Below are 26,771 nucleotides of genomic sequence, written 5' to 3' on the forward strand. Positions count from 1 at the left end.
ATATTTTCTTTCTTTGTGTGTGAGGTACGTTTCCTGAAAGTTTGGCGGTACCTTTTTGTAACTCCATATATATATATATATATATATATATATATATATATATATATATATATATATATATGAGTATCTTGTCAAAGTTTTATATTTAGGCCCTACTGGTTAACAACTTTTTGAAATTTTTGGTAACTACGTCAAATAATGTTTTGAAACGACATAGTACTATAGATGAACACCCACGTATAGAAGATAAAACATTTTTTGCAGGAATACCATAGCAGTAAGGCAGAAATCAGTAAAAGGCATGGGCCCACGTTTTCATAACTGGTATATGTCCTCTCTATTCTTTAACGAGTCCTCTCACAGTAAGGTAAACAAAACCAACAGACATTTTTGAAAGTAAAATAGTTCCTCCGTAGGAAAAGTGGTATTATGTAGGAAAAATTAAAGCAGTGGCTCATAATAAGATAAGTGTGGTATTCTGATGAAGATGGGTGGAGGGCTACATGTTGTGGACCACCTGCAGGCATCCTGTATGTTTACGTGGTGGGTAAATGGTCGAACCTGATGTGGCTGTCGCTGTTATGCTCCATCCCGCCCATCTTATTCTTCGTGCTGTTCTTCTTCGTGCCGGAGTCGCCGATATTTCTGCTGAGCCAGGACAAGACGGAGAACGCGACGATAGCGCTGCGGTGGCTGCGTGGTGGCGCCAACGCCGATATCAATGCTGACCTCGCTGAGATGACCGAGGTAAGCAGACTTTTCATCGTACTATGTAACGGATCATCCCCATTGTGTTTCGTGTTAACCATTCACGTTAGTAAAATGTAGGCTTTCATCGCCTTATCACAATATTCTGGTCAACTGTGTTGCATTCGAATGAATTTCTCGGGCTAGCCCAAAGTTCCGTCTCCATATGAACAGCATATGTTCATCGCAGATAGTACCTTACGGTTTTATCGTTGTCAGTCTTGTGAATCGTTTGCTGCTGATGCTACGACTTCCTCTGCTGTACCAACTTTTTCATCTCCCTGTATCATTTAACACCTGCAGTCCTCAGTTTGATATATTCCAGTCTCTGTCTTCCCTACAGGTTTTACCTTATGCAGCTCTCTCTAGCACCATAAAAGGTATTCCTTAATTTTGTAACATATCAAGAGCACAGAAAAAGATTGTGCTTTGCCTACATGAACAAGTTTTTCAAGACAGAAATAGTAAAGGTTGAAAGAGAAATTCAAGGGCACTAATGGATAAAATTAATGAATACTTAAGTTGTTTGGAAGGATGGTTATATGCATTAAAGTTAATACAAACTGATAACTTAAATATTAAAATAGCAGTTTTATTGTGGTAATATTTAAAGTAAAGTCATGCGTAAAAAAGACGAATGTGCTACTTGTATGTAGCGGAATAGAAGATATTGCAAGTAAAAGTGTACTTTTTCTTAAACATTAGCTGTAAGAATATTTTGTAATGAAATACGATGTTTGAAACAATAAAGATAGTTCTTTTCAAATAATTTGTCTTTGCTGTTTTAACGTCATGTGATAAAGTGGTAATGAGAATAAAGTAAAATATCACTTTGTCCCAATATGTAATTGTAAGCCTAGTGTAAAAGGTTTGTGTAAAACTCTCTTCCTCTTGTCCTTAATATTCCTTCAAAATCTAGAGGTCCTGACACTTTTCTTTCGATATTGTTAGAGGACTTGTAAAGACAAATGATTATTACTATTATTATAAAAATATTCTAAATAATATTTTATAATATTTTCAAATTGTACCTCAAATTTTACCACGTTATGTAATCATATTCTCTAGCCTGCTGCTCCTGAAGTCACTGTGAAGCCCTCACCATCTATGAAATCCAAACTCCATTATAAATTTTCACGATACTGAATGAGGCATAGCTGTGTTTTTTGTGTTGACTACCGCTCTGAAAGGGTCTTTCCAGCATTTTTTCAAATATTCTTTCTTTATAAATGATTCGCAGTTTTCTTTCAAATCCTGACTGACCAGCGCAGCATAAAATGGTTTAGGTTTACATAGGGCTTCAACCAATGATCCGCACCCAGTCCACTGGAACTTCTGCTACTGCTTTATGTTAATTACCCCGATACGCTTATCGTACTACATAAAAAGATCCCCCAAGAGGGAAAATATTTAGTTCATTCACTAGGCAATTAAGATAACTTAGAACAGTTATTCTTATTCTGACCTGAACACGAATCACAAAAAACTTAAAAGTGTTTGAATTCCCTGCTCAATAATTTTGTTACAAGGTGATTTAAAAAGGAAACAACTTCATTCGGCGCTTTTCTTCCAGTATCTTAAGTGCAAGTACAGAACACTGAACTTGCACTTGGAAGCTGATGAATGTTGAAAAAGTAAACAGGCATTTGCCTTTTGTACTAGATGTCATTAGTACTTACTGTAGTACTTGATAACCATAAAGTTTTGGGTAGTCCATGCAATTAGTCTCGGTATCATTAGAATTTCGGCTTCTTAAACGAGCATTTCTGTTTCTGGAATAAAATGTTTCATCTTTGACTTTGTGTATCATGTGGTCACTGGTGATCTTAGCAGTTTATACCAAGACTTAAGTTTTTTCGCGTCATAAATCCAAATTTTCAGATAATCTTGCATTCAGAATTTCATCTCAGCAGTGTATTTATCACAGGATGAGTATGTACCACTCCTTGTATACCAATAGCTATATTAAATTCCGTGCTGAGTACTGTTCTAAGCGTTTCATATGAAAGGTCAAGTTTCGGATATTTGTCCTGGAATATTTCATACATTTTATTCCCCGAAAGTTCCTCTAGAAGGTAAAAATTCTTGGTCTTTTCATTGCTGTAATGCCGTGATCTACCTTTAAGTAGATAAGTGTGATCATAAACTGCCTTTTCTACTTCTTCCTTAATTTTCCATGGCCTACGCCCATATTTACACCTTTCATCACGAGGAAACTTGCACAACTTCATACATTTCTAAACTGGCATCAATCATCAGTTTGTTGTTATGCCATGAACGCTTTCCTGCATTTAACAACTTATCGTATAACGTCGTCACATTTCGCCCTTGCGTTGTACTTCAAATTATACTCTGGAAGGTGTGCTTCATCTTTGTCCTTCCTTGTTCGCCTTCTGTGAACCTCGGGTATTGTAATGAGGCCTGTCAGACGCAATTATTGTCCATTCTAGCCTTCCAAACCATTAAATTTTCTTATAAAATTTGATATTTCATCATCACTTACATCCTCAAAGTATTTTGGTTTACAGATGTAGTTTTCTCCTAATTCTTGCGAATGAACGTTTAATTTCTTTATGGCGGTGCACATTCACCCTCGTACTTTCCCTTTACTAACACTGTTAGTACATGAAGGTCTGTCTTTCAAGCTAAAATTAAGTACTCGTCATTCGGAATAAAGTGAAACCACTTACAACATATGCATTAATAAACAAAATGTCTGAAACTAAAGCAACGGATTTCACTAGTACCAACAATACACATAAATGGAAAATTCTCTATTCCTTATTCTAACATTGTTAACCAATACACAAGGAATCTAAAACATAATATACAATACTGGTCAAAGCAAATTTATTCCCTGTAGTGAAAGATATTAGAGCGCTGTTACACTGGATGCCTGACTTAAAATGGGTTACACAATGTGGACTATTCATATTATCACACTGGTCGGTTAAAAACGTTAAACAACAATGAATACTGCATCTTATAGCATACATAACACATTTTTGGAAAAAAACGTGGACAAAGCACGTTCTTCTCCTGTACTATTCACATGTCATATCATCATTCCCATTCATCTTCGCCGTTTGCAAGAGCTTGAAAACTATTTTTGCGGTCAGCCAGAAAGAGATGGAGAACACACTGACCATAATTTCCAGTCTGCAAGTCGGCATTACTCGTTGTATTCACTGAAAGAAAATGTTCCTGTTTGCTATTTACTCAGTGCGATCAGGGAATATGACTATAAATAAAAGTTTAGAGTTGTAACTGATTAATATATTCAGTAAACGTTCACACACACAAACATTATAACATTTTTGGTAATAATAATAACGTCCTATCGGAAACAGCACTCTTAGCGGTTCAGGGGCTACCTCTGCGTAAGTTACAAGTAAAATGGTCTATCGTCTGGCTTCTGATCACCAAAAGTTACTTCCTGGCATTAAATTTGGGAAATAATCTCGACACTTACCACGTGGTTTTGTCGACACTACGGGCAGCACACAAACAGTTACTTTAGTGAAATCTAAGCGATCCAGGACGGTGTACAGTCCTCATGGTTTCTTTTCCTACTTTTACCATGAACGTATTTGGCGGCTCTCCGGCTGTGACATCATCCAAGGCACAGTGCTCGCAAGCATTTAACTGACGCGGACAGATTGATATCTCAGTCCGATGTGCCTCCTTTTACTGCCCCTCTGGCCGTATTTATATATGGGCACAGCAGATCATCAGACGTAACATTTGCTGTCAACCTGTCTTGGCACAGGTAACAACATCTAAATGGCCCCTTTCTCGGAAACGTATTAATTACTATCTCTGTCATTTAATACTTCACAATTTTCTTAATTTTTATGTGAATGGAGTTAAGCTGGTTTTAGTTACTGAAAAAGTTTTAGCCCGACTACATTTAAATTTTGCTAGCTAGAATTTTTAGAACGGAACTGGCAGTAGAACATGACCTCTGAGCTGCCTCATTAAGATTCCTTGTAGTGATTTTTATTTACAATACAGTCTTGAAAGCCGGCCGTGTGGTCGAGCGGTCCTAGGCGCTTCAGTCTGGAACCGCGCGAACGCTACGGTCGAAGGTTCGAATCCTACCTCGGGCATGGATGTGTATGATGTCCTTAGGTTAGTTAGGTTTGAGTAGTTCTAAGTTCTAGGGGACTGATGACCTCAGATGTTAAGTCCCATAGTGCTCAGAGCCATTTGAACCATTTTTGAACAGTCTTGAATCTTGGTACAGCTGCATTATTTAATGAAAGCAATCAAGTGCTGTAATTAGAACTTTCTATTAATAAATACAAATAATACTTAAACTAATATGAATAGGGACGTTTTCGACCCAAATTTAGTTTTTAGTGAATAAATTGAAAACTAATAGAGGTAGCTTATTGGTGTTACATATTTAGTGGTTTTATATCAAAGTGAGACTACATATGAATTTTCATCTTTCTGAGTCTAATATTTAGTGTCTTCAATTTTTCGTAAAAACACCAATTTTGACCAAAATATTGAACCGATCATCTTGAAACTCGCAACGTTTGATTGTGACATAAATTTTCAGAGTCTGAAAAAAATTGTCAGACTTCTATCTTCATTACTAAGCGCCACTAATTTTTCTTAAAATAACGCATTTAGCGAAACATATTGATTAGATCATTCTGAGACTTCACAATGTTAACATCATACACTAACAACGTTTGAGAAAGTTATTTTAATTTTTAATTTCACTCTCAGATTATGGCGCAATACTTTGTAGTCTATGCACGGGAACATAATGACAATGTGGCGTTGGTAGTAGTTAACTGGGGTAAGTTCCAGCACACTCACTCTCCTCTGTATCTCTTACAATGATACAGCGCTTGATTCGCACATCATGCCTATTTTTTGTGAAAAAATATTTTTGAACAAAATTAAATATTATATACAACTGATTTTACTACAGCTGCCCTCTTTTAAATTAAGTTGACTTTAGATAAATTTTCCTTAATACTAAATCCACAAAATTAACGATAAATAGGGCATACACAGAAAAACATGACATAATGGACTTCTGCTAATCATGTAATGAAATAACGTAGAAACACGAAATAAAATTTTCAATTACTACAAAATTAATTTTGTGATTTAGAGATTTTACCTGAAGGAGAAACACATAAAACATTTTACTCTTTCACAGCTTTTCACTACTTATTTAATCACAATCTTAGGCACTGTGGTGTGCGTCCATGCAAACTACTTTCACTAAAACATTGAAGACAGGGGGTGGGCAGTCACTATATACGGCGTTCTTCACGATACTCTATTCAGAAAGGGAATGGGGGGGGGGGAGTCACAGTTGTATGTGTCCTCCTCTGTTCCTTCTCCTCCTCTGTTCCTTCTCCAATACACCTTGTAGGCTGCCTTTCATGATGCCTCCAGGTCTGTGAGAAACATGTAACATAGCCTAAGCTTCTGTTCTCAGCTTACATCTAAAGGAGAACGAAACTCATTCTATATTCTATTTTCCTTCCATAAATTGAATAACCATAGAGAAGTTACTAGAAAGAATTTTTTAAAATTTTTATTAAAAATTTGTTAGTTGGAAAACTATTATTAACTTTTTCAGAATGATTATTGGCAATACGCTACTTCACAAAATAGTGACATTTTATTTCATTATTAAGCTTGAATCACAAAACTTTCAATTTTTGTATGTAAATTGTAGATATCATATTCTGAAAGTCAACATAGTGTTTAAATAATCGCACTTATGATAGTCTGCAATTTATTTCATTAGCTGTTGCTTTACTTAGAAAATCGAGTAACCATGGTATATTCTATCTTCATATGGTTCATTATTGCATGGATTAGTATGCTAAAGAAGACGTTTGTTTAACAGCAGTTACTTAGGTTTCTGACACACATAATGAAAGGGCTGTTTTTATTATAACATTACTCTACAATCAGGATTTCTTAACACATTTTCTTACCTGTATTGTTGTTTGTATGTGTCAATCTGTATCTGTTAAATGACCATCTGCCTTAAGCAAAATTACGCATTTATCAACCTTTCCACGAGGTGTGAGGGAATTCCTCATCAATTTTCCCTCCATTTTACTATATAAGTCAGCCTACAGACTTCACTTCTCCTGTTTCTCCCTATTTTGATTTATTCATATATTCTGACGCTTCTTTCTCCCTGTTGTCTTCGTAAGCCTACTCACCTCATTATTTACATATATTTTGGTGCGATCTTCATACCACCTCCACCCATCTCGTTTAATTGATATCGAAACGCTTTGGCTTACCACTAGTGGCACCACTTTATTACCCTTTCTTATCTATAGACAATCTTACTTCCAATTGAAGATTATTAATCTATGCAGAGTTTACTGTTTCAGATTCTAGAAATTTTCATCTGTATTTTACTGCTACTAATCCTTTTTGTGGATATCATTTATTATTTATTTACTTCTGCCATTATTTTTCTATCATTGGTGCACATAAGTTACCTACTGCCATTTTAACATTTAGAATTTACTACTGCAGACAACCTCTCATACTCTCTTGCAACTCATCATAAGGGTATAGCCATTTATGGAAATAAGTTATTACTTACTATGAAGATGCTAAAACTAACGGCATTCCTTACTTACTATAGAGAGGACAGAAGAAGAGAATAAAACTTGAAAGAAAAATAAAGATTCATCCCGCATAGATTTATTTGTTTTCGCTGAAATTTTCTTAGTTTTTTATTTAGTTTTGACTAACACTAGTTCACCAATGTTAAAACTAGTGGGCGAAGATTTTGAGTCACGCCCTCTTTTTCTGTCCAAAGCTCTTTTGAACGAAATTTGATTTGTTGATTGTACTTTAGCCTCTATTTCTTACAGGATTAAGTTCTCTTCCACATTAGCATCTTGCACATTATTAACAAATTTAGTATTTTCGTGCAAATATCCCTTATTCCTTATTACTCTAATAGGTAGTTCCCATGCTTCATTATTAGTACCCACATAATTTGCAATGAAAGTCCCCGTAATCACCCGAGAATCTAGTAAAGTTAATATTAAGTGGCTCTCATCAAAGTAAATTTTTCCTTGCTATGTCGTTGAAAGATCTGTGCCCGTCTACACACTTAAACCGTGCATGATTATTATGTTACCTATACCAATCGGCATCAAAGGTTCGTGCTGTAATGGTCTAGAAACTTTTCCAGTAGCAACTTTTATTCTTAAACCACTTACTTTCACGACAGTTAGTTCATTCTTCTGAGAAATAGAATCAAAGAATGCATGGGACAAAGCATTTGCTTCACTGCCACTATCAAGAACACAACGCACTGTTACCCCAGGATGTTAGTTTTTATAATGCGTGAGTTATTGTAGACTGAACACGTTCCTCATTAAAGTCTTTCCACCTGGTGAGCGCCAGTTTCCTCATAGACGGGACTTAGTTTCCCAAGCGCGGCCTATTGTGTTCATTCGATTCGGAATCAGATAGGGTAGCGTTCGGCTCTCCGCCTTGTCTCAACGGCACATTATTTAGATTTCTTTTTCGCCGTAATAATTACTGCGAAGGCACAGTGGCTGTCTATCTCATTTTCCTCTACCACAGCCTTGACAACGATAATCAGATTGTGTGTTCTAAACCTCTATACTTCTAACATCCACATTTACACTGCCATTATTTCGGTTGTTTACATGACTGCTAGAAGACGTATTATTATTCTGTATCTGCTCCTCAACAGCAGCTACTCTTTGCACTCACTTCAGTTATTCGAAGAATCTATCCACATTATCTCTATGAGCGGAAATGATTCTTTTCTGCTAATAGCAAGACAGTTTACCTACTGGTCCCATGATAATCATTTCCCGCTTCATCTTTTCTGTCAGAGGCCCGCTTTCTAGAGAACTCTTTTACTGATTCACGACCTGTAGCAAACTTTTCACCACTCCAAAATTCTCTCAGAACATCGTTTTGTTTGATATGTGACCAGTACTCATTAATAAATGCACTTTAAAATTAAGAAAGAACTTTGCATCTAATCATTGCGTCAGCTGACCATCGCAAAGCATCTCCTAACAAATTACTTCTTATGGAAGAAATTTTCTCTCTTTCTGACCATGCCTTTGGCTAAACATTCTCAAAATAATTCCAGAACTCTAATTGGTGAATAACTCTAATTGGTGAATTGGTTTGTGTGGACCAAACGTAAGAACTGACGACATTTGAGGAAAGTGGAGTCAACTGAAACAGCATGCTGTACAGTAGTATTTCAAGAGCCACCAGACGTTGCTCTATTTCCTATGTTAGTATTTCCTCTACCTGTAGTTCTACTGAATCCACTCTGTCAGAAAACTTTAATCCTCATATAATTTCAAACAGTCAAACTTTATTTTCTTAATATCCTTCTGACAAGCATTTGAAACATCCTCTTGAAAAATTATGAATGACTGTGCTGGTAAACTTCTACGTTATTTGCTTTTCAAACAGCTGAGCAAAACTCAACGTATTCAAATAGTTTTCTCTTTACTTATTCTGATCATCACTAAACTGACACATATATGTTTAGCGCAACGCAGTCTGACTTTCAATAATCCCTACAAAAGAATGGCCCTCACTAACAATAACCTATACCTTTATGAATCACGTACCTCGCAAAAATCTTCGTTACTCGAACTACTGCAATACAGCGGGCGCCAATATTTCCAGCTAAATAAAAGATTCTAACTACCGAAGGCACTAACTACTGATAGGCATAGTTGGCAAATGAAAGATTTTGATAAAGAACAAACAATGTATTTACCTTAATAATGTTCAAAAGTCATCATATATATCTCTCAATTCACGACAACCATCTTTACAAATCTCCTTTTTCTGGCGGACACATGTCCATATCATCCGCTTATAGTAACCTCTCAAAACTCTGGCTTCTCTCTCTCCACAACCACCAGTGCTGGCGGCTCACCTCCAACTGTAAAACGCTACGTGCTGTTCGCATCCAACTGCCCAACACTACGCAAGCGATTATTCCAACAATGAGTCCAGCCAGCCACAGATTGCACACAGCACAGTCAGTGATTTTCATACAGAGTGCTACGTGGCGTTACCAACATAAAAACCTAAACAGCCTACTTACACATTTACTTTATTACTTATTTCCTCAAATCGATAAGAGCAAAGTCTGGATACACTGTCGATTCTTTCTCACACTCTCCCTCCATGAGATCACCTGCTTCTTTGAAATCTTTGCGAACTACTTTAATTTCGGTTTTGAAAATACTATGTAGTTTAGTTAGCTGTTGCCCTGCTTTGACTTGCATATGATGATAGTTTTCAGATCATGATAATTTAAGTCGTTCATTTTTGAGGTCATTTCATCCTATAGTGTTCTTTACTACTAGATTCAGTCTTAATGTTTAGTTGTTTATTACTAGACCTAGTCTTACTACTTAACTGTTTACTGCTGGATTCCGTCTTATTTGTCAGTTCTTTACGATGCTATTCAAGTTTTGAAAACAGTAATTGAATCTAGTTTGATGTGTCTACCTTGCCACTTGGCATTTCAACCAGTTTTATAGCCGTTTCTAGCATTCTCTTACTTGTTCTAATTTCAGAAGTATTGAAGTCAGTTTCATTATTTGATAACTCTATTAATTCTACTTTTTCTTTTTTTTTTTTTTTTTTGAGCTCAACTTCAATTCCCTCATCATCAGAAATTGGTTCTAACTTCTCAGGAACATTGATTTTACCTCCGATTTTACTTTGGACAAATCGCCTTCATATTTCTGATTTGTTGCTTTGACGGTACCACGATTGTTAATTTCAATTTCGAATTTTTGGGATTAATCGTCAGGCATTGGTTTCATCTTAACTTTCACTACTTGGTACAATACACACATCTCACGCAGGTCGTTTGGAAACATGAGAGTTTGCAGAGAAGCATCCCACTGGTCGCAACCCCTGGTCCACTCATTTTTCAAACAATTGAAAAGGTATGTATACAGCGCCTCCAAAACTCTTTATGACGAATAATCCAGCCAGGAAAGTTAGCCCTACTGAATTTGGAAAACTGCTCATCTCAGCGTGAACTAAATGAATTACAGCTGAAAATGGTACGAGTGGCCCAAAGACACGAATAGGGCCACTGAATAGGGCCGCAGTCCCAGACTATGCTTATCTGTTGGAACATACGTCTGTTCCAACAAATGGGGAAGCAAAATCTCACACACAGGCAGACCAATCATTTCAATGATTTTCAAACGACCTAGTGATCCCAATCAGAGTTATCTGCACAACTCAGATTCTTTCAGGGATACAATTTCGGACTCCACTCCCAGTAAAACTATGACTTTCAGGACTACCAGTTCAAAACTTTCTACTCTTGAGCTAAGTCGACAAAACTGTTTGAATAAATATCGCCTGTTCGTTTTGTTAATTAAACAACGAATTTTAAGGGGAAAGTGAAAATTGATTACAAAATGCTAAACATTCCAGAAAAATAGTAAAACTGTAAAGAAAAAGAGTGATGAAAAAAGAAAGGAAACAGAGAAAGCGAACAACAGTGAAAATAAAAACAGACCGAAAAAGCTGTAAAAGAAAAATACTCGAAACAGCTCAACTTGTTAATCAGTTGCAGAAAGCAACAACACTGATGACATTGTAGAAGATTACGAAAGTAGCTTTGATGAATGAGATGAAGATAAATGTGTAGAAAGTGTCACGAAACTAATAACAAAGACAAGGATTCAGTGCGTTTCCTATTGACGACAATCACATGAATGGTGTTCGAATCTGGAAGTAAGTGCAGCTGGTGTGGTAAGAGGATAGCAGGCTAATGCTTGAATAAAATCAACGACTAATTAGAGATCTGAGGTTCAATCAATATTTATAATAAAGTGAGAAAATCGTTTTAGACAAAAATATTTAATAATATAATTCCGTATTCATCACAACACATTCGAAATAAAAACATATAATTTTAACTGACTTTTTTCTTCATGTTTAGCTATTTTTATATAGTCCATCTCTCCCAGTAGACTGGTCCATCTCACCCATAAGCCGATGTGTGATATGGACCACTCTTGATTATTTTCATTCCATCATATCTCTTGTACAGGGTGTTTCAAAAATGACCGGTATATTTGAAACGGCAATAAAAACTAAACGAGCAGCGATAGAAATACACCGTTTGTTGCAATATGCTTGGGACAACAGTACATTTTCAGGCAGACAAACTTTCGAAATTACAGTAGTTACAATTGTCAACAACAGATGGCGCTGCGGTCTGGGAAACTCTATAGTACGATATTTTCCACATATCCACCATGCGTAGCAATAATATGGCGTAGTCTCTGAATGAAAGTACCCGAAACCTTTGACAACGTGTCTGGCGGAATGGCTTCACATGCAGATGAGATGTACTGCTTCAGCTGTTCAATTGTTTCTGGATTCTGGCGGTACACCTGGTCTTTCAAGTGTCCCCACAGAAAGAAGTCACAGGGGTTCATGTCTGGCGAATAGGGAGGCCAATCCACGCCGCCTCCTGTATGTTTCTGATAGCCCAAAGCAATCACACGATCATCGAAATATTCATTCAGGAAATTAAAGACGTCGGCCGTGCGATGTGGCCGGGCACCATCGTGCATAAACCACGAGGTATTCGCAGTGTCGTCTAAGGCAGTTTGTACCGCCACAAATTCACGAAGAATGTCCAGACAGCGATGCAGTAATCGTTTCGGATCTGAAAAATGGGCCAATGATTCCTTTGGAAGAAATGGCGGCCCAGACCAGTACTTTTTGAGGATGCAGGGACGATGGGACTGCAACATGGGGCTTTTCGGTTCCCCATATGCGCCAGTTCTGTTTATTGACGAAGCCGTCCAGGTAAAAATAAGCTTCGTCAGTAAACCAAATGCTGCCCACATGCATATCGCCGTCATCAATCCTGTGCACTATATCGTTAGCGAATGTCTCGTGCAGCAATGGTAGCGGCGCTGAGGGGTTGCCGCGTTTGAATTTTGTATGGATAGAGGTGTAAACTCTGGCGCATGAGACGATACGTGGACGTTGGCGTCATTTGGACCGCAGCTGCAACACGGCGAACGGAAACCCGAGGCCGCTGTTGGATCACCTGCTGCACTAGCTGCGCGTTGCCCTCTGTGGTTGCCGTACGCGGTCGCCCTACCTTTCCAGCACGTTCATCCGTCACGTTCCCAGTCCGTTGAAATTTTTCAAACAGATCCTTTATTGTATCGCTTTTCGGTCCTTTGGTTACATTAAACCTCCGTTGAAAACTTCGTCTTGTTGCAACAACACTGTGTTCTAGGCGGTGGAATTCCAACACCAGAAAAATCCTCTGTTCTAAGGAATAAACCATGTTGTCTACAGCACACTTGCACGTTGTGAACAGCACACGCTTACAGCAGAAAGACGACGTACAGAATGGCGCACCCACAGACTGCGTTGTCTTCTGTATCTTTCACATCACTTGCAGCGCCATCTGTTGTTGAAAATTGTAACTACTGTAATTTCGAAAGTTTGTCCGCCTGAAAATGTACTGTTGTCCCAAGCATTCATTTTTGAAACACCCTGTATTATAAGTGGCAGTGCCTAAGTAATATCCTGTACTTAAGTAAAGATGACACTATATGCGAACATGCTGCCAGAAGTAAAAAAGTGAAAAAAAAAATACACAAATTTAATGCTCAAGTGATTCAAAACCCAAGGACTTACCATAACAAAGTACAATTTTTACGATGACAGACTGTGTGGTAGGATAAATTTAGAGTGTATCTGACGAATGAGTCCTAAAATTGTAAGTAATTAAGCTGAACGAGCGTATGGTTAGCACTGTCCAATCGTTGGACAGCTGTCCATAAACACTGTATGAATGTAACGCTCTCGCCCTGACTGCGACCCCGTGACGAATCGCGCCGCTTTTCGTTGGACCTTCTCCGACTCTTCTGTCAGTGATACCTGGTAATTATCTCAGATTGATGAACAATAACCAAAAATCGGTAGAACACGAGCTTTATTAGTATCCAGGTGTCGAACGGTCCTAGTTTCCCTTTCATTTTTTCTGTCAGTCCTACCTGGTAAATAATCCCAGGTTGCTGAATAATACTCAAGAATCGGTCGAACAAGAGCTTTATAAGTACCCTGTTGTCGACCATACATCAAGTCCTAGTTCCCCTTTCATTTTTTTCTTTTTTTTACTTTTCAGACAGTGTTATTGTAGGCATTCTGTACATACCGCAAAAATCACAGTTCTGGTCATGGTGGACTGAACTTCAAATTAAAGATAATAGTTCTGTGTCTTTATCCATTCACATGGGCCAAACTCAATGTCCATATGCCTATAGTTTCTCGTATTGCTCTCTTGATCCCTCTGCGAGGTATTTGGCGAAAACAATAGAACAGCCAATCCGTCTTCTTCGAACACCTAATCCCCAAATTTTGCAAGAACAATGTAAACATTTCCCGCAAATATTTCCGTTTAAATTGTCATGCCATATCCGTTATATTTTCGCGTCCGCAGTGCCGGTTTGTTATATTCCTAGCAGCTTCTCTCTGAATTCGTTCGAAATCTGCTGCGATGCTTACTTTCTGAGGGCGTGAATCACTGAAGGAGTGATCTAGAAATTGTCGCACTAGTGTTTCGTACTGGGCGTCTTTCACAACCACACTACACTTTCCCAGAGCCAACCCAAAACACTTAAGCTTTCCGTTTCGCTCGCCTCTATTGCTTTAATGAAAGAGTTCCATTTCATACTACTTGTAAGTATTATCCATAATTACATAGCCGTCCGCTGTGGAGGAGCGGTTCTAGGCGCTTCAGTCCGGAACCGCACTGCTGCTACGGTCGCAGGTTCGAATCCTGCCTCGGGCATGGATGTGTGTGATGACCTTAGGTTAGTTTGGTTTAAGTAGTTCCAAGTTTAGGGGACTGATGACCTCAGATATTAAGTCCCATAGTGCTTAGAGCCATTTGAACCATAATTACATTAAGGATGTGATGGGCTCGAGAAGGTTAGCTGTAATCTTGGAAACGTGTGCTGCCAAATACTTTCCCTTTATGGGAATCATATTTAATAGCATAACAGCATACATTAAAGACACCAAGTGGAAATTTTGTCCACGGTATTAACATTTTAGGGGTCGAGCCTCTATCTGTAAAAATGGAGCCCTAGCAGGATCAAGTTGGTTTACATCTGTCTGCTTGTCTGTCTGTATCTATGTCTGTCTGTTCGACTGTTAGAAACCCTTTTTCTCCAGAACGGGTAGACGTATAAAGTTGGAATTTTTGTCACATACTAAGGTCTATGGCCCCTTGGTACTACAAAAAGCTAAAGCTTCTTGGCGGTGTTAAAAATATAAGCTACTAAGTCAATTCGATGAAAATATTCCTGCATTCGTGTTACATATTTCCAAACGCGCAAACTCACTCAGTAAAACTTACACAATACTTCTCGTTGACCTAGAATCTTGACATTCGGTAACAAGCAAGGCTTCACAGCACAAATAAAATAAAAAATCTGAACCCTGTTAAATTGTAATTATATCACACAAAAATATCATTTTGCCATTTGAAGATACATTGCATTCATCATATGTCGAAATCGTAATAAATGGACGTTAATGGATGCAAATGTAAACTGTAAGAAGTTATAAAAGATGTATTATTAAACCTTGTCTTTGTACATATATAAACAAAAGTCTCGTGCTCGCTTCTGTTTTTATGTCTGAGCTAGTCTGACGGACTACTGTAGAGATTTTTATGCCGTCTTGGAATTCCCGGGACTAATGTCTTGCCAATATTGATATCGATAGCAGGCAAAACTCCTTTATATTCTCGATTCCCAGGACGAACTATAGGCGTAATTAATTTTGTGTGGAACACTCAGTGCGCGAGTTCTGCTCGAATTTGGCTAATTTTTCTAATTTTACTTCCTTTCGAGCGTTCAGCGATGATACTTTTGCGTGGTCGAAGGCATCGTCAGATTTCCATTTGAGAGTATTGCTAACTCTGTCAAATAAATCACGAATGTATACTGAGAGCCTTAGCAGCCTTCTTGCACTTCCTTCGGGAACATTCACAACCCCGTGTGTTGTACTGGTTTCTGTTAGTCAAAAACTCTTCAACTCTCATTGCAGAGATGTCGTCCCTGATAAAAGTGAACTGCGTCTTATCTAAGTTAAAGGCAGTGTTCTTGTTGGCTTACGATTATGTCAAAAAGATCGAATTTCAAGTCTGTACGTAATCCGTTTTCCTCCAAGAGCACCAATGACGACATCGTCACTCTGGGTGTAGCGATCACATTTCTGATAGCAATAAAAAATTTCCTCAGTCGATCGTAAAATAGTTTTTTAAAGAAATGACCGTTTTCATTGTCTTATACAAGCCGTGTGCACTTCCGTATCATAAGCAGGAGAGAACCTTAAGAAAAAAATTGTTACCAAACTGACGTTTGGTCATGAATAGTGGTTTACGACCTCAAAGCGTTTACGCGGGTAATGACACTTAGCAGTAGGCATTTGTATTGATGGTGATGATCAATTATTATAACAAGCACCCTTTTCCGTGGTTTTCTTGAATCACTCATGATGAATACCGGTATGGTTTGGCCACCAGACCACAGCCACGGCTCGTACTTCCCATCTTATAAAAGAACACCGATGAGAAATTAAACTAAAAATTTGTAGTAATAGTAACTTTGTTCACGAATGTGAGATTTATTGGAAACAACGTCTATAACTTAATCCATAAGTTTCTTAATAATCATCATTTTTTTGGTTTCCTGCAGACAGTGGCCCACGCAAGGGCGCGTAAGGGGAAGTTGAAGGATATGTTCGTCTCACACGCAGCAGGGCGTTGCCTGGGCATCGGCTTGGGACTACAGTTTTCCCAGCAACTGTCCGGTATCAACATCATTATCTTCTATTCTGTGTCCATCTTTGTATCTGCGGGCAGCAAAATGGACCCCAGCGACTGTGCCATCATAGTCGGCGTCGTACAGGTAAGCACAACCTGTATCCCTTACAAATATCACAGGCGTATGTCTTGTTACTTTGTATGTCATGACCACATGCCCCTATGGGCTGGCAATGAAACGGCGGTCGTTCGGAACCGTTGGACTTTCAAGGCCTGATCGGATGGAGTATGATGACGTGTAGAAAAATGATGAGGAAATTGTTTCATGCCCACTTTTAGTATTTGATAAATCTGCCAAATGCTTAAAAAAAACATTGTGTTCTACCTTACGGCAGGGGGGAAGCCTCGTCAGAGAGGTCCACCGCATGAGCGTCTAGGGAAGTGATTCCAGTGGTAGTTTTCCGTTGCCTTCCACTGATGATGATGAAATGATAATGAGGACAAAACAACATCCAGTCCCTGAGCGGAGAAAATCTCCGACCCAGCCGGGAATCGAACCCAGCCCCTTGGCGTGACAGACCGACGCGCTGACCACTCAGTGCTTTAGAGACAAGCATTATTTGTAACTAGCGACATCAAATCATGCAGGCCGTCCGAGCAATCGTACTTCACTTTTATTCTGATTGAGCACAAAGTTCAGATTTATTGTAGCTGAATAAAACATCAAGAATGACTATTTCCATTTTTTTCTCTCTGCCGCTCCCTCTATTACCATGGAAATTATTCGCCGATATTCCGTTCCTAGCCGCTTCTCTCCAGAACCTCCTCATCCCTTCCGTTATCAGTCCACCTTACTTTCAATATTCTTCTGTAGCACCACATCTCAAATTCTTCGATTCACTTCTGCTCTGGTTTTCACATAGTCCGTGCTTCATTACCGTACGTTTCTGTGCTCCCAACGTCTTGGAACTTTCTTCCTTATATCAAAGCCGATGTTTGGTACTGGTAGGCTTATCCTGGTACGGAATGCCCTTTTTTCTGGGGCTAGTCTCCTTTTTATGTCATCTCCGCTGCGTCCATAATGTGTTAGTTTGCTGCCTATGTAGCAGAATTCCTTGACTTAATCTACTTCATGATCACCAATTCTGATGTAATTTTTCGCTGTTTTCATTTCTGCTACTTGTCATTACTTTGGTCTTTCTTGGATTTATTCTCAGTCCATATCCTATACTCATTAGACTGATCATTCCATTCAACAGATCCTGTAATTCTTCTTCACTTTTACTGAGGATAGCATCAGCGAATCTTATGATTGATAATCTTTCACCATGAATGTTAATACTTCTCTTGAACCATTCTTTAATTTCGGTCATTGCTTCTTTGGTGTATAGATTGAACAGTAGGCAGTAGGGGTGAAAGACTAGATCTCGGTCTTACACCACTTTTTATGCGCACTTCGTTCTTGTTTTTCCAGTCTTACTGTTGCCTCTTCATCATTGTATATATTGCGTATTACTCGTCTTTTCCAATAACTTATCCCTATTTTCATCACAATTTCGAACATCTTGCACCACTTTACACTGTCACACGCATTTTCCCGGTCGACAAATCCTATGAATGAGTCTTGATTTTTCTTCCGTCTTGCTTCCATATCAACCGCAACGTCAGAACTGTCTCTCTGGTGCCTTTACCTAGCTAAAGCCTGTTTTCAGCTATTTGGACACATAAGCTGTTGAACTGATGGTGCGGTAATCCTTGCTATCTTCAGATATTGGCTTTAGCGAATATTGTAATGTAAGCAGTAATAAAACAGATTTTGATTCTCATTTTAAAACACGGACATACAGTATGACGCACAGATCAACACGATGATGTTTGTCATTATATTCCTAAAACCTGATATCTGGATGTACTAAAGAGCTTATTTAAGAAAATAACCGAATCAGCTGTAAAATGGACAATGCGATTTCCTTGAAGTCTTTCTCGAAGTACGCTAATTTTGGAAAAAGTGAAACATCAAGACCGAGAATGTGATAATGAAACTTATTCTACCGATTAGGAACATGACACAAACACAAATGATTAGCATTACAGATCTTTACATGCACCTTGACTTTGGAAATTCAGTACGGAGCAATGTCACCAAGTGCTGCAATCAGAATCACTAGACGTCGTAGCATGGAATCAGAGCGCCTGAATATTCTGCTGGGGAGTAACCTGCTAAGCTGTTTGTAGCCGCGTCCACAAAGCGTCATATGTGGCTGGCTGCAAGAGGACCTGAACGAACAAGTTGCCGACCGACCGTATCCCAGGCACGTTCGATGGGCGACATGTCAGGCGAACGGCAGGCTAGGGAAGCAGTGGTAACCGTCGTTTTTATCAAGAAGCCTCGTGAGTGGTACCAACTGACTTTCGCAGTGGAAAGTGAGCGGCTGCGTATTCTCACTGAATGATAGTGATGTGACTGGTGACTGGAACGCTGTGTCTGCAAGGCAGAGACTGATGGAACAAGTTCAGCAATCTGTGCTCGCAATGCGTCTGGAGTATTATCTACTTGAGGCTGTGGACTAACAGCTGCAACACAAACGGACGGGTACATTTCCACAATGCGATCTACAGTCAGTGCGAACGCGTCGAGATCACCAGTTCATACCTTCAGTATCTTCTACACATCAGATGGAAAGCACGGAAATTAGATATTCTGTATCTAGAGTGAAATTTTTACTCTACAGCGGAGTGTGCGCTGATATGAAACTTCCTGGCAGATTAAAACTGTGTGCCGGACCGAGACTCGTACTCGGGACCTTTGCCTTTCGTGGACAAGTGCTCTACCAAGTTTATGTGAAGTTTGGAAGGTAGGAGACGAGGTACTGGCGGAATTGAAGCTGTGAGGACGGGGCGTGAGTCGTGCTTAGGTAGCTCAGTTGGTAGAGCACTTGCCCGCGAAAGGCAAAGGTCCCGAATTCGAGTCTCGGTCCGGGACACAGTTTTAATCTGCCAGGAAGTTTCAGGTATTCTGTAATATGTCGCCGTTGATGGTGTTGCTCACTAGAGTCCGCAGGAGGCGTAGTAACTACAAAGGAGTGTGATCGCCTAGTTCGCCAGTACGTAGTAACTTTTCTAGCCGTTTTGTCGCAGACTGCGACAGGGGGATGATCAAGGTATTCTTGAAGGACATCTAACGATCGGTGCTCGGTGGCGATGCTAAAATGTCCTGCACCTCAGTAGCCATGAGCTCATTTAGCTGAGCGGCAACGTAGCTGTATTTTGTGTCGTCAGCAGTTACGTGAGCAAGCATGAACAGACTCTCCAGCTGCGCAAACCATGAAACCGGTCTCTGTTGCCAGAATAGTGACGGCTTAAATATGACGCGGTTGATAAGCATGCTTGTAGGTAGGTCAGCAGCCGGTGGCTGATCTTGCATAGCGAAGTTATGGAGGTGAAATGCGCAGAAGATGCGCGGCGTGGTTCATGCGGATATTCCGTATCTAGCGTGCGACGCGGTACCGTACGAGGTGTCGGCTAGCATTGGGTATCACGTGGGTGTCCGCAAAACGTAGCGGTTCAAATAGATTTCCTTTATTGCAACATTAATCACCGAAACTGTCCAAGAAATTACGTACCAAAAGCTACGGGATACCAATAAAAACATTAATAAATGCATGTCAGAGGTTAGATGTTAACACGTGGGGATCATTTTCTGTGGAGCCCAATATTTAACAATTAGTGCTGAACGTTGTGCCCGAAATACAGGGTGATTGTAATTAAAGTTAAACTTTCAAAACGCTGTAGAAATAATACCACTGGTCAGAATGACGTCAAATTCCAGAGGAATATAACCGGAGAAGGGGGAAAACGTATGGCAGAAGAAAAATAAATAGGTACAAAATGTAGCAATAGATGGCGCTGAAAGCATCATAATTTAATATTCGTCGACTACAAATGACAAATGAATCATACAAAAATGCCTAAGGTGTAGGTCTGGTGTTAAACAAACTGTACTACTCAGTGTGCATGGGAGTACAGGTGTGATATGTTAGTTACGTAAGCCCATGCACCACGGCAAGGTCATATCGCATGGGATGGGAAAAATCGGTTTTTAATTGTACCGAGGCCAAACACCGCATAAAAAGCATCAATCACATCGGTTTTTAATTGTCCTGATGACAAAGGCCGCATAAAAATCATCAATCAAAATCAAATCGGATTATTAATTTCCGTGTGACTGGCATGTTCAATATGCACTCCACCGTTTTCTGCAACAAGTTGAAATCGAGAAACAGCATGTCCCACAACTGTCTACGAGGTCACGCTCATTATGTGTTGCGCAATGTGTGCCTTCAGTGCGGCTAAGTTTCCAATCGGAACACTGAACACAACATTTTTCAGGTAGACCAACAGCCAAAAGTCACACGGATTAAGATCAAGTCATCGGGACGGCAAGGCTGTAGGGAAATGGCGGCTGGTAAGTCTAGCATTTTCGAAATGGTGCTTCAGCAGCTGCTTAACTGCATATGCAATGTGCGGAGGTGCGCCATCTTGCGTAAAAATGATCCCGTCCACACATCCACGCTGTTGGAGAGCTGAAATGACGTGGTTGCGCAAAAGACACTCATAGCGCTTACCAGTAACACTACAGCAGCATCTGCCCCTTCGAAAAAATATGGCCCTATGATAAATGATGCCGTAAAGCCGCATCACACAGTGACCTTTTCAGGATGAAGTGGTACTGGTTGATTTGCGTTTGGATTTTCCGTTGTCCATATTCGACAGTTCTGTGTATTGACATAACGTGCCAGATGGAAGTGTGCTTCGTCTGTCCACAAAATCTTCCACGGCCAATCATTGTCCACTTCCATGAGAACAAGAAATTCTAAGGCAAAGATTTCTCTTCCTGGCAGGTCAACAGGAAGCAACTGGGGCACAATGATGTTTCGTAGGATTTTACCCACCGTGATCACGAGTTTGTCCAACGTTCGGGCAATTCTCCGTCAATTACACGTTTGCACACCACTCGTCTCCTCGTGCATTGCTGTGGCCACTGCTTCCACTGACGTCGAATCAATTCGTTTCCTCCCTCTACTAGGTTGCACACCGAAAGAACCCGTCTTTTCGAATTTCCGAGTCATTTTCTCCTGACCCATGGCTGGCATCGGACCAACGCCTTCAAACCCTTCAGCATCCGGAACTTCTGCAGAGCTACGTGCACACAGTCATCATTCTTGTAATATAACTTTACAAGCAGAGCTCGATCATGCATTGAGACAGTCATGGCGAACGTTGCAGGCGCGAAAGAAGGTGAAGCCGTGTACCCGGCGTGTTTATACCAATTTCAATGGGTCGTGCGCATGGCAAGTGTTTTCATTTACGTACTCTGACACATACAGCGCCATTTCTTGATCAATTTTCACACTATTTTTTTCTTCTGCCATACCTTTTCCCCCTTCTCCGATAATACTCCGTTGCAATTTGAAGTGATTCTGACTAGTGGTGTTATTTATACAACGTTCGAAAGTTTAACTTTAATTACACTACTAGCCATTAAAATTGCTAAACCAAGAAGAATTGCAGATGATAAACGGGTATTCATTGGACACATATATTATACTAGAGCTGACATGTGATTACATTTTCACGCACTTTGGGTGCATAGATCCTGAGAAATCAGTACCCAGAACCACCACCTCTGGCCGTAATAACGGCCTTGATACGCCTGGGCATTGAGTCAAATAGAGCTTGGATGGCGTGTACAGGTACAACTGCCCATGCAGCTTCAACACGATACCACAGTTCATCAAGAGTAGTGACTGGCGTATTGTGACGAGCCAGTTGCTCGGCCACCATTGACCAGACGTTTTCAGTTGGTGAGAGATCAGGCGAATGTGCTGGCCAGGGCGGCAGTCGAACATTTTCTGTATCCAGAAAGGCCCGTACAGGACCTGTAGCATGCGGTCGTGCATTATCCTGCTGAAATGTAGGGTTTCGCAGGGATCGAATGAAGGGTAGAGCCACGGGTCGTAACACATCTGAAATGTAACGTCCACTGTTCAAAGTGCCGTCAGTGCGAACAAGAGGTGACCGAGATGTGTAACCAATGGCAACCCATACCATCACGCCGGGTGATACGCCATTATGGCAGTGACGAATATACGCTTCCAATGTGCGTTCACCGCGATGTCACTAAACACGGATGCGACCATCATGATGCTGTAAACAGAACCTGGATTCATCCGAAAAAATGACGTTTTGCCAATCGTGCACCCAGGTTCGTCGTTTGAGTACACCATCGTAGGCGCTCCTGTCTGTGTTGCAGCGTGAAGGGTAACCGCAGCCATGGCCTCCGAGCTGACAGTCCATGCTGCTGCAAACGTCGTCGAACTGTTCGTGCAGATGGTTGTCGTCTTGCAAACATCCCCATCTGTTGACTCAGGGATGGAGACGTGGCTGCACGATCAGTTACAGTCATGCGGGTAAGATGCCTGTCATCTCGACTGCTAGTGATACGAGGCCGTTGTGATCCAGCACGGCGTTCCGTATTACCCTCCTGAACCCACCGATTACATATTCTGCTAACAGTCATTGGATCTCGACCAACGCGAGCAGCAATGTCGTGATACGATAAACCTCAATCGCGATAGGCTACAATCCGACGTTTGTCAAAGTCGGAAACGTGATGATACGTATTCCTCCTCCTTAAACGAGGCATCACAACAACGTTTCACCAGGCGACGCCGGTCAACTGGTCTTTGTGTGTGAGAAATCGGTTGTAGGTGTCGCCACCGGTGCCAACCTTGTGTGAACGCTCTGAAAAGCTAATCATTTGCATATCACATCATCTTCTTCCTGTCGGTTAAATTTCGCGTCTGTAGCACGTCATCTTCCTGGTGTAGCAATTTTAATGGCCAGTAGTGTATAATCACCCTGTACTTGTGCATGCCCAGCAGTGTACTCTGCCGTCAAATATGGCATAGACGGCTGCACATCCTGATTTACAGAGCGGGCAGGCGTCCGATAACCACATTCTGTGGTAAGCTTCATGTTGTCTTCTCTTAGTTTCACCACGCTACAACATGGACGCTGAGGACAGTAGCTCGTGAGATGCCGACTATCTTCGGTGTCTCCGATGTGCTCGTTCCGAAGAGGCGGGCCGTAAAATCTGCCCTTTGTGGAAGTCTCTCATGTCTGAGGATTTCCATATTTGCGAACCCCATCGTCGTTAGAATAGTTCATCATTCGTTTATGCTCCGCTTATAATCTTTCCTTACAGCGTTACCACCAAGGCGGCACTCAGTCTCACGGTGAGATTGGTTTAGCAGTGTACACTGGAGGGGAAAAAAGTAATTGGATAATGTTGTTGTTGTGGTCTTCAGTCCTGAGACTGGTTTGATGCAGCTCTCCATGCTACTCTATCCTGTGCAAGCTTCTTCATCTCCCAGTACCTACTGCAACCTACATCCTTCTGAATCTGCTTAGTGTATTCATCTCTTGGTCTCCCCCTACGATTTTTACCCTCCACGCTGCCCTCCAATACTAAATTGGTGATCCCTTGATGCCTCAGAACATGTCCTACCAACCGATCCCTTCTTCTAGTCAAGTTGTGCCACAAACTCCTCTTCTCCCCAATCCTATTCAGTACCTCCTCATTAGTTATGTGATCTACCCATCTAATCTTCAGCATTCTTCTGTAGCACCACATTTCGAAAGCTTCTATTCTCTTCTTGTCCAAACTATTTACCGTCCATGTTTCACTTCCATACATGGCTACACTCCATACAAATACTTTCAGAAATGACTTCCTGACACTTAAATCTATACTCGATGTTAACAAATTTCTCTTCTTCAGAAACGCTTTCCTTGCCATTGCCAGTCTACATTTTATATCCTCTCTACTTCGACCATCATCAGTTATTTTGCTCCCCAAACAGCAAAACTCCTTTACTACTTTAAGTGTCTCATTTCCTAATCCATTACCCTCAACATCACCCGACTTAATTCGACTACATTCCATTATCCTCGTTTTGCTTTTGTTGATGTTCATCTTATATCCTCCCTTCAAGACACTATCCATTCCGTTCAACTGCTCTTCCAAGTCCTTTGCTGTCTCTGACAGAATTACAATGTCATCGGCGAACCTCAAAGTTTTTATTTCGTCTCCATGGATTTTAATACCTACTCCGAATTTTTCTTTTGTTTCCTTTACTGCTTGCTCAATATACAGATTGAATAACATCGGGGAGAGGCTACAACCCTGTCTTACTCCCTTACCAACCACTGCTTCCCTTTCATGTCCCTCGACTCTTATAACTGTCATCTGGTTTCTGTACAAATTGTAAATAGCCTTTCGCTCCCTGTATTTTACCCCTGCCACCTTTAGAATTTGAATGAGAGTATTCCAGTCAACATTGTCAAAAGCTTTCTCTAAGTCTAAACTGGATAATAATATGATCATATACAGATGACGGTAGTAACACGTACACAAGGTATAAAACGACAGTGTATTGGCAGAGCTGTCTTCTGTACTTAGGTGATTTAAGTGAAAAGGTTTGGTCTAAGGCGCTGCAGTCATGGACTGTGCGGCTGGTCCGCTACGGTGGCAGGTTCGAATCCTGTCTCGGGCATGAGTGTGTGTGATGTCCTTAGGTTAGTTAGGTTTAAGTAGTTCTAAGTTCTAGGGGACTGATGACATCAGAAGTTAAGTGCTCAGAGCCATTTGGTCAGAAGTTCGAAAACAACAGAACATTGATGTAATGAAAAATTACTAGAGAAACCGGAAGTTAAATCAGGATGTTGTTAATTGGATTCCAAATGAGGTAAAAACTGTTAAAAGACGATGGCAGTAGTATTAGTACTTGTAATATATCAATTTTTTCTTCGTTACAGTAAACTGTCTTCTGTTAGTTGCACTAACTTACGTCCCCACGCACTGCGCTGTAGCTTTAGGTGTTCACATTCAGACATGTGTTAGACAATACTGATGACTCATTGCGTTGCAGGTGCTGGCGACCTTTTTGTCTACAGTGCTGGTGGAGTGTGCAGGCCGGCGAATATGGATGATGCTGTCCATGACTGGCATGGGCATATGCCTCCTCTTAATGGGAGTGTACTTCAACCTCAAGAACAGCGATCCAGAGACCGCACACAACATCGGCTGGCTCCCCCTGCTGTCCATGTGCCTCTACCTGCTCTTTTTCTCTCTAGGGGCCGGCCCCCTACCCTGGGTCGTCATTGGGGAGATCTTCCCAGGAGAGATCAAGGGTATCGCCGCCTCCATTTGTGGTGGCACCAACTGGACACTCGCCTTCATTGTCTCAAAGACATTTGTCAACTTGGTAGGCGCCATTGGGACTGACGCCACTTTCTGGCTGTATTCTGGCATCTGCTTCCTCGCCACCGTTTGGATCTTCTTCCGCGTTATTGAGACGAGAAACAAGACACTGGAAGAAATCACGAAGGAAATTATTGGCGATTAGATTAGTTGCTTTCTTTTCACTATATGAAAGTCAGTTCGCTGTTGCACCAAATAAAGTTCATTTCCTGTGGATATCCTGTGGCATTCTTCTTCTTAATAATCAAACACAAGAAGAATTCCAATCTATCCTCCATTACCATATCTCAGTTTATGTTGCCTTACCTCTGGTTTTTTCCCTTTTCATTTCTTCCGAATTTCATTTCGAAAATTGTCATCAAATATAAACTTCTCATCTCCATCTGTTCTCACAGCTTCTTTTATTGTAATCACAACAGCTTCTTAAAATTGAGTACTACAACTTTTTCTCTGAATTCCTATACATATAACTGTTTTGTCTGTTTTTCGTTCTGTGGTTTCATTTATTTCTGCCATCTACTGCAGATCTGGACTAAACAGTTTTTATAGCACTGGAATATTGCTGTTAGAAGATTCAGTGATTCTTCACTCACATACAGTGAAATGCTGTAATGACTGTTGTATTTAACATTTTAAATAGAATAAATACCTAATGTCATTGGTGTATGTAGTCCACAACTCTCATTCCTCTGTAACTGTAGAACATTTCGATTTTTATGACAGTGAGTGTAAGTTTAATATTTTATGTCAGTCTTAACTGAATTTTCAGATGAACGTTATTAATTAAGGCAAGCATATGGACTTCGAAGGTTACATCACCTGTTAATGAAGTGGAGT

The 26,771-nt window shown here is 40.3% G+C and overlaps 1 protein-coding gene across 1 annotated transcript in view; it reads left to right on the forward strand.

Annotated features, from left to right (window-relative positions):
- The window catches only part of LOC126252266 (facilitated trehalose transporter Tret1-like), a 69,067-nt gene extending 42,988 nt beyond the window's left edge, over positions 1-26,079 (forward strand). Inside the window, exons 3-5 of the mRNA XM_049953139.1 lie at positions 524-747; positions 16,542-16,754; positions 25,603-26,079. Of these exons, the coding sequence (XP_049809096.1) occupies positions 524-747; positions 16,542-16,754; positions 25,603-26,079 (914 nt within the window). The remainder of the gene's footprint in view (positions 1-523; positions 748-16,541; positions 16,755-25,602) is intronic.
- The last annotated feature ends 692 nt before the right edge of the window (positions 26,080-26,771 follow it).

The sequence above is a fragment of the Schistocerca nitens genome, chromosome 4 (genome assembly GCF_023898315.1).
Source record: "Schistocerca nitens isolate TAMUIC-IGC-003100 chromosome 4, iqSchNite1.1, whole genome shotgun sequence".
NCBI lineage: Eukaryota > Metazoa > Arthropoda > Insecta > Orthoptera > Acrididae > Schistocerca > Schistocerca nitens.